General features: G+C 48.9%; 1 protein-coding gene across 2 annotated transcripts in view; it reads right to left on the bottom strand.

Annotated features, from left to right (window-relative positions):
• The window catches only part of kdrl (kinase insert domain receptor like), a 48,049-nt gene that overhangs the window by 972 nt on the left and 38,422 nt on the right, over positions 1-8,655 (bottom strand). For both annotated transcript variants that reach the window (XM_056600025.1, XM_056600027.1), the window contains exons 27-30: positions 5,997-6,121; positions 5,104-5,182; positions 4,544-4,644; positions 1-1,792 (exon numbers count right to left, since the gene is read on the bottom strand). The exon at positions 1-1,792 is cut by the window's left edge and continues 972 nt beyond it. In XM_056600025.1, the coding sequence (XP_056456000.1) occupies positions 1,606-1,792; positions 4,544-4,644; positions 5,104-5,182; positions 5,997-6,121 (492 nt within the window). In that variant the 3' untranslated portion in view covers positions 1-1,605. The remainder of the gene's footprint in view (positions 1,793-4,543; positions 4,645-5,103; positions 5,183-5,996; positions 6,122-8,655) is intronic.

Raw genomic sequence — 8,655 nt, 5'->3', positions numbered from 1 at the left:
CGAATATCAGTATTTTCCTTATGCATTTGTTCTGCCAGAGCAGATTCCCTTAGCTTTACTATGCCATGATAGGATACAGCAGGACAAACAGCATATACATCTGGAATGAATGAAATGCTGGAATATCATATGTTGTTAATATGAAAGGAGAGCGAAATTAGTAAATCCTTTGGTTTATATTTCAGTGTAAATTCTAAAAACGGTCTAATAAGTGATGATGTGTATCATCTAAATACATATGTAAAGTTTATTTTATTCTGGCTTTTGCCAACACAGATCTTGCCACGGATTCGGTCAGAGCTTATCCTGATATGTCTTTCCTGCTGCCTCTCTCTTGTTTCTTGGAACTGTTGCATCTTTGTTTCAGAATAAGGGAGTACAACCACATTACCTTATCACTGTCGCGCTTCCATGTAGAATGACTCAATTCGGAACCAACCCATCTTTACCCTTTACCCGGTTCCTTTAATAAACCACACTGACCGTGGTCTTTGCTGAACAAGCCTATCAAACACGTAACATTTTTCCTTCATCTTTCCAACCTGAGTTATCATAGCTATCATGATATCGATACATTAAAATATTCCTTATGTCCCCCGGGGGATACATCCAACTCACCGCTTGTTATACAAAAAGCTTAAAAAACTAAATTTCTTCATGGTGGACCTATATCTTATTATAAACAGCCAGGTGCTTCGTAAAAAATGTTTTGAACACAGATACATAACTACTTTCAAACACAGTGGTTTGATGGCTACATGGGAACATGTAACATACTCGTAAGGCTGGTGCTTCGATTCAATAATATCCAAATAATAAAATAATGAAAGAAACCAAAAAACACCATCAAGTCTTCTTCTCCATAACCGTTGAATCGGACAACGCGTGCTCAACATGCTGAGGTCATCAGCTGACATCGTTCTTTGTCCTTCTGGGTGTGTTGTCCTGGCGACGGCGTCGGTTGTGCTTTGCCCATGTTCACAGTAGAATACAGTAAATACCTGAGGCTGTCAGCTGTTCTTCAGGGGGACACCATGAGGGGAAAGGGGGGGGGGGGTTGGCGTTGGCGGGGGGGCTGTTAGAGGCGCGGGACAGAGACGAGACTCAGTGGACTGGTCCTGGACCGCACCGGTTCAAAAGGGAACCAAACGTGTGTTGGGCGGGGGCCAATCGGCGTGCACACCCAGTGGGCCAGGGCGGCCGCCTGGGGGGAATGTGGTGTGTGTGCTGAAACCGGGGTCACGAGGAAGAGGAGGAGGAGGAGGGGGAGGAGGGAGGAGGAGGAGGAGGGGGAGGAGGGGGCAGAGGAGAAGGAAGAGATGAAGTACGAGGAACAGGAGGAGGAGGAGGAGGAGGAGGAAACAGAGGGGAAGGAGGATGAAGAGGAGAAGGAGGGGGGGACAGGAGGAGAAGGAGGAGGAAGAGGAGGAGGAGGAGGAGGAGGAACAGGAGGAGCTGATGGAGTTGGTGTTTGGGAGTCCAGTGGGACCAGTGCTGTGAGAGCGGTAGCAATCCGCTACCATTACCGGGAAACTGAATCCGGCCATGTTACGGCATTCCTGTGTGAAAGGGGCTTATGTGTGTGTGCCAGGGCCCCCAGGAGGGCTACACGGGCGGCGTGGAGTAGCGCACCACGTAGTTGTAGTCGGGCGGGGGGCTGTGGCACTCCAGGGCGGGCTCCAGGCCCGAGTCGTCCAGCCGGCTGAAGTCCAGCGGCGGGACGGCGGACTGGTACTTCTCCCTCTCCCCGTCCGTCAACACACACTCCTTACTCTTACTGACCGGCTTCATCCTGAGGACACACACACACACACATGTCACGATCAATCGCAGGGCTTAAAATAATCAATGGAACGTTACGTGAGCTGAAACCGGAAAACCAGAAACCATGACTGGATCACACTGGTCACCATGGTCGGAGCATGGAGGTGTGGTGGGGGTGAGGGGGAAATGGGTTGGGGTGAGGGGGTAAAGAGAGGGGTGGAGCCCTGGACTCGCATCTAAGGGGCGGTCTGCTCTCCCCATTCATAAATGATGCAATCAATCATTCCTGCCTTTTCTGGTCCACTTGATGCACAGAATATGAGTAATTGCCTGCCATTGTCTTTGAGAGGTTGCCATGGCTTCCTGTAACTCCTCTCCCCGGGGCAAAGGGTCACCTCCCAGTCGGGGAGAAGGACAGGGAGCTGTGCTGGAATGCCATTTTAATGAATCAATGCCTGAGGAAACGGTGTGTGTGTGTGTGTGTGTGTGTGTGGGCCTGTGTGTGTGTGTGTGTGTGTGTGTGTGTGTGTGTGTGTGTGTGAGCAAGATCAACTCAAATCTCTTTGTTTTTTGTGGTGGAATGCTTTGGCTATGATATGGTCACTACTTTTAAGTTATGAATAAATTATGATTATAATTATAATATATGATTCATTTTTGGTGTAACACTTGGCCTGGGATGTGTGTGTGTGTGTATGTGTGTGTGTGTGTGCATGTGTGTGTGCGTGCGCGAGTGTCCGTGTGTGTGTGTGTGTGTGTGTGTGTATGTGTGTATGTGCGTGTGTGAGTGTCCGATGTGTGTGTTGGTGTGTGTGGGTGTGTGTGTGTGTGTGTCTGCGTGTGAGTGAGTGTCCAGTGTGTGAGTGTGTATGTGTGTGTGTGTGTGTGTGTGTGCGCGTGTGCACGTGTGTGTCCGGTGTGTAGGGGAGGTGGTGACCAGGTGGAATTTTTTTTCCAGCAAAAAACAACAACGCGATAGCATAGCAGTAGACCACAGAGGCCCTTGCAAACCCTGGTAAGGTCAAAGGTGACAGTGATGGAGTACTGGCCCAGCAGGGCACCCCCGCCCCCTCCATCATAGAGATCTTCTAGAGATCATTATGTTCATGGGCCCACTCGTTCCTTTTCTATTGAAGATGCCCTGGTTGCATTGACATTTCTCACGTGTCATAAGGCTGCTTTATGTCTCTGTTGGAAACCAAAAACTTGTCACCCAACCGCGGATGTTTTGAATGAATGTTTCTTGATGTGTTCTGTCACTTTGTGGTCACTGGGGGGTAAAGTGACTACATCTTCTGTGTCGCAATAACACAGAGTGCCTCGACTGAGGTGGTTTGCAAACGATTTCTCTTAACAAAAAAAGGTTTCCAATGCCAACCCTTTCAGTTTGTTTGTGTTACTCTAACATTATATTTTTAAAAGATTCATTTTTCATTTTCAACCGTCATGGATGAAAGAGGGGGCACATTAAGACCAATGAATGCCCCCCGATTAGTTTCACTATTTCAAATAAAGTGAATCACATCCTATTTCGATTGTAAAGGGAGAAGAAGTCATTCTGTCATTCTGCTAGCTGTTGACAGAAAATCACCAGGTTGAAAGTGCAAGCACTAAGTCTGGGGTCATGACCCTGCATATTAACCCCGCCACTGGTAGCAGTTAAATGAATACGTAAACCCAGAGTCACCTACAGAGAGGGAGAGAGGGGAGAGAGAGATAGGGGAGAGAGAGAGAGAGAGAGAGAGAGGAGAGAGAGAGAGAGAGAGAGAGATAGGGGAGAGAGAGAGATAGGGGAGAGAGAGAGAGAGAGAGAGAGGAGAGAGAGAGATAGGGGAGAGAGAGAGAAGGAGGAGAGAGAGAGAGAGAGAGAGAGACACAGACAGACAGACAGACAGACAGACAGACAGACAGACAGACAGACAGACAGACAGACAGACAGACAGACAGACAGACAGACAGACAGAGAGAGAGGTGAGAGAGAGAGCAGAGAGAGAGAGAGAGAGAGAGAGAGAGAGAGAGAGTATCCAACCCATTCCCACTGCTTCAGCTTCATACAACCCATAAGTCTGTTTTCTTAAACTATTAAAAAAATATAGTTTTATTCACACCCTGAGCCTGAGCCCCTTCCTCAGCCGTGCCTTTAAACCTACCCCATCTGGAGTAGGTTTCCACAAGGAGGATGAGGATGTAGAAGTTAGAGTCACTTTTCTTACTCCTTCCCACGTGTTTTCCCATCTAGTTCAGGCAGCCGTGCCGTGCATAAGCCACCCACATGAACTCCTGATGCACCCATAGTGATACCGCCATCAGGACAAGGGCTCTCATAGAGGAAACCTGACGACCTGCGGTGTGTCTGGGATCTTTAGGAGCGGGTCCTCGCGCCAGTGTCCCAGTCTGTGTTGTTTTTATGGTCCCGCTCTCTCAGCCATTGGGTCGCTACCTTGGAGGTTCACCCCGCCCCCTTTTTCATTGTGCCAATGTCCCTTTCGCATGGGTGCATCACACAAAGAAGGGGAAAAACACTTTTTTTTTAAGGTGAAAGGGACATTGTGCATGAGATCAACTCTGTGTGTCTGTGTGTGTGTGTGTTTCTCTGTGTGTGTGCGTGTGTGTGTGTGGGTGGGTATGTGTGCAAATAGTTCTGAGAGTATGACATTTGTAACGGTCTACATTCCATGTGTGTGTGTGTGTGGGCTTTGTGTGTGTGTGTACTTTGTGTGTGTGTACACGTACAGCTGTATGTGTGGGTGTGTGTGTGTGTGTTTTGCACTGCACTCACGCCAGAGCCATGATGCTGACGGGTCTGCCAACCAGCGACTCCAATCTGTTCAGTGTGTTCATGTCATCAGAGAGACCCATCCCGCTGTCTGAGTGTCCTCCCTGTGGTGGGGGGGAGGGAGGGAGAGAGAGAGAGAGAGAGAGAGAGAGAGAGAGGGGGAGAGGAGAGAGAGAGAGAGGGACAGAGCGAGAGAGAGAGAGAGAGAGAGAGAGAGAGAGGGGGGGAGAGAGAGAGAGAGAGAGAGAGACAGAGACAGAGAGAGAGACAGAGAGAGCGAGACAGAGACAGAGAGAGAGACAGACAGAGAGCGAGAGGGATTAAATATGAGAAACAAATGTTTTTGTTCGGTTTCATTTAACCATGAAGAGGTAAACTGTACCATTTCATATAACGTAACTCTTTCGTTTTAGACAGCATCAAGATTTAATCTTTCTCTCAGAGTTGTCTGAGTATTGTCAGTTTTGTGCAGCATAAGCAACTTCTGAGGGTCTGATTCTATTTTGGTTTTACCTGCCTTGTGCTGGGAAAGACAGGGAAACCGGGGCGGGAAAACAACTCACCCCATGGTTCTCATTCATCACGTTGTCCATGGTAACCTCGTCAAACGTTTTCACACTCGCCGGGCGAATCTTCGTGTTCCTGGTGAGGGGAATAGTTCCACTGTTAACCCCCTTTTCAAAACATTTAAAGTATTCCCTCTGAGAAAGCCTGTGTGTGACAGGATTACGCTGATACCTAAGATCAACAAGTTACGTAGCCTCTGTGGAAATGGACTTTGAGAAAGCACACCGTTTATTTTGACTCTGAAGGGCAAGAATGGTTGCTTATCTCAGCCTAAGGGATAACTGTCATGGCTGCGTTTCAACACCTTCTCCACAAACACACTCGCAGGTCCTGTGATAACTCAAGGACTCGACAAATATTATGCTGTGCGGACATAAAACTACAAGCAGCCATCCAGAGTTTTGGGGGACATTCCTCTGAAGCCAGAATGCTAGCAGACCTCAGAGAATATGAAATTCTATGTATTTCTTATCACTGGAATATCCCGCCTCCCAGGAGCCCACATACATACCATAATGTCCCCTCTGGGGTCCCCATAAATCACGTCAAAATACAGTGTGTAGAAAGTGTGTGATTTCTTTCACCTTTAAGCTTTGGGTCATAACAATGAGTTGGACCCTACCCAACACAAACACCATCAGTAGCTCACCAGAACTGACCTGGTGCACTTTACTACAGTTTTTTTTTTTTTTTAAATACGGCCATATTGATAAGCTAAATTGACAAAGACAACATTGTAGGTCAAAGGTCCTTCAGTAGCCTGTGACAGGGCAGGAGACTTGCAGGAGTCCCCGTTTGGGGAGTGCGATGGTGTGTGTGTGTGTGTGTGTGTGTGTGTGTGTGTGTGTGTGTGTGTGTGTGTGTGTGTGTGTGTGTGTGGTATCCTCACCAAGTGCTCCCCGAGTGGCGGTTAGATGCGGGCTGCGTGGACGTGTCTTCTTCGGTCAGCGTGATGGAGGGGTCACCGACGTTGGCCAGCAGGGCTGTGTTGATGGGTATGTAGTGTTTCCCTTCCTGAAGGCCAGGCACGAGAGAGAGAGAGAGAGTGAGAGAGAGAGAGAGAGAGAGAGAGAGAGAGAGAGAGAGAGAGAGAGAGAGAGAGAGAGAGAGAGAGAGAGAGAGAGAGAGAGAGCGGGTGCAAGAGAGTAAGAAAGAGAGCGAAAAGTCAGTTCACAGACTCACAGGGGTGCCATGCTACACAATGGCGAGCTAGAGCAGCATTTCAAACTCGTGGGGTTGAGACCACACATGGGGCGGGCCGACCCCCGTCCTGGGGGGTAATCGCTGACTGAGATATAGATATTTGAAAATGACAGATTTTGGATAAAACGATAAAACGATATAACGTCTTGTATGAAACTGTTCGAGCCCGGCTGATTATCTACAGCCACCGACATTCACTTAGTGCGTTGCGATGCATCAACGTTCCCCGATGCACTGATATCAGTGGCCGCCAGCGTCGAGTCAGTTTTAAACAACGTGTGACCAGACTGCTGAAGCAGATGTGCAAAAATGTGTGTGTGTGGGGGCGGGGGGGGGCGTGCATTTTTCTCTTCCAGACCTAAAAAATGTGGGTCACTGGGCAAGGAACACTGGGAAACGCTGAGCCAGACGCAAGCCCCGCTGTGGCCGCCCCGCGCGCAGAGCCAGATCCCAGCCACCCACTCGGCCCCTGGCCCCGGGCCAGAGACCCTGCGGTCAAGACGGTCATAACTCCAGGCCGGCGGGCCTCAGACCTCAGACGAGGTGCTGACGGACCACTCTGCTGAAGCCCCCTGGGACAACCGCGCCATGACTGTGTTAAAAAAACTCCCCTCCATGGAAGCGCTGCAGAGTGTTCTCGTCCCTCCCTGGCCGGCTGGGATTTGTTTCCCCTGGCGATGGCTTTCACAGAGTCATTTGTAACGCGGACGGTTTTATAGGAGAGGATGGCCAGCCTTCTTCCTTATCTCCATGTTGTCTGCGGTTCTATCGAGTGTCACGTTTGGGACCTCGCTCTGCTGCTGTGAGCTATGGTCTCTCAAACGGACCCCTCTCTCTTCTAACAGCGGACGGGAATGGGAGCCGGGATATCCATCAGGGTTTTACATCGTCGAAGGGGTCTTGATTATTATCTTTTCGATAGCACTTAAATAACCATTTACCATCGGTGTAATGGCCTACCAGGTGTTAGATCATTAGTCTAACAGCTCGAGTGAACTCAAAGAAAAGGTCAGAATTCCGGTGTCGCTTTTTTTTCATTCATTCATCATTCGACAATTTTGGTATTTTATTTAAAGAGCCCATGCCATTAAAATCACATTTTTCCTGTTGTTTGTTAAATAACATAGGTCTGAATAAGTTTGTGAGCTGTGGTAAGTTTGAAATCTATGCAGTTTGTCTGCTGAATGCAATAGGCAATGAAAGGAAAAAGGCAGAAGAAATGAGCCGATCTGGATAAGGTGACACTGTGACGTAGCGTTGTCAAACTATTATTCATGGCCCTGCCCACTTGGTTGGTTCGTAACCACCCACAAGAATTCTGAAGGAGTCGTGATTGAGCTAGTGCTAAATGCTAATACGTGTATGGTAGTTGCTTAGTTCGTAGTAACAGGCTAGTTACAGAATTTTGAATGCAATGGCAGAACGACATCGAAGTACATGAACTGCGACATGCTGCCTGCCGCCGGTTGCCGCGGCGCGAGGCACCACCGCCGCGAAGCACCACCGCCCGGCAGCGGGCAGCCGGGCGGTGGTGCCTCGCGCCGGCAGCAGGCAGCGGGCGGTTCTGTCTACTACAGATTGATGTGGAAGTGGAAGAACCAGAGACGTCGGAGAACCCGACGAAGTCCTTTGTGATTCATTATATCGTCTCGACGTGCACACAGCTTTTGGCCGTGATAATATGTATTATTTGATATAGATAACTATGTATTATATGATATTATTTAGATATAGAGCTCCAGGACTGTAACGCAAGTGTTGTACACTTCCTTGTTATTTGGATAACCGTTCTGCTGTTGGTGTGATGGCGCATAGCACGTCGGACTCTCGTCTCTGGTATTTCTACAACTAGACCCGTAGTGGGGGTTATCTCAGCCATGGTTGAGAATGAATTGGGGGAAAGGAACTTTGGCTTTGACTCCCTGAAGTCATGAACCACGACATGGAGGAGAAAGGGATTGTTGACCGCGGTCGTCTCCCGCCGGAGTCTCGCTGCCTATGGACCACCGCCTCGGCTTCAGGATGCGGTGATTAGCGCTGACCGCTGCCGAGGCGGCGGGAAGCAGGGCTCAAGCGGGATACATTCGCGGCCAACAATCCCTTTCTCCTCCATGTCGTGGTTCATGTAGCCTACTTCAGGGAGTCAAAGCCAAAGTTCCTTTCCCCCAATTCATTCTCAACCATGGCTGAGATAACCCCCACTACGAGTCTCGTTGTAGAAATACCAGAGACGAGAGTCCGACGCGTTATGCCATAACACCAACAGCAGAACGGTTATCCAAATAACAAGGAAGTGTACAACACTTGCGTTACAGACCTGGAGCTCTGCTCTATATCTAAATAAT

This window comes from Gadus chalcogrammus, chromosome 10, assembly GCF_026213295.1.
Source record: "Gadus chalcogrammus isolate NIFS_2021 chromosome 10, NIFS_Gcha_1.0, whole genome shotgun sequence".
Classification (NCBI taxonomy): domain Eukaryota; kingdom Metazoa; phylum Chordata; class Actinopteri; order Gadiformes; family Gadidae; genus Gadus; species Gadus chalcogrammus.
Note: the sequence above shows the minus strand (reverse complement) of the source record. Positions and strands in the feature narration are given on the sequence as shown.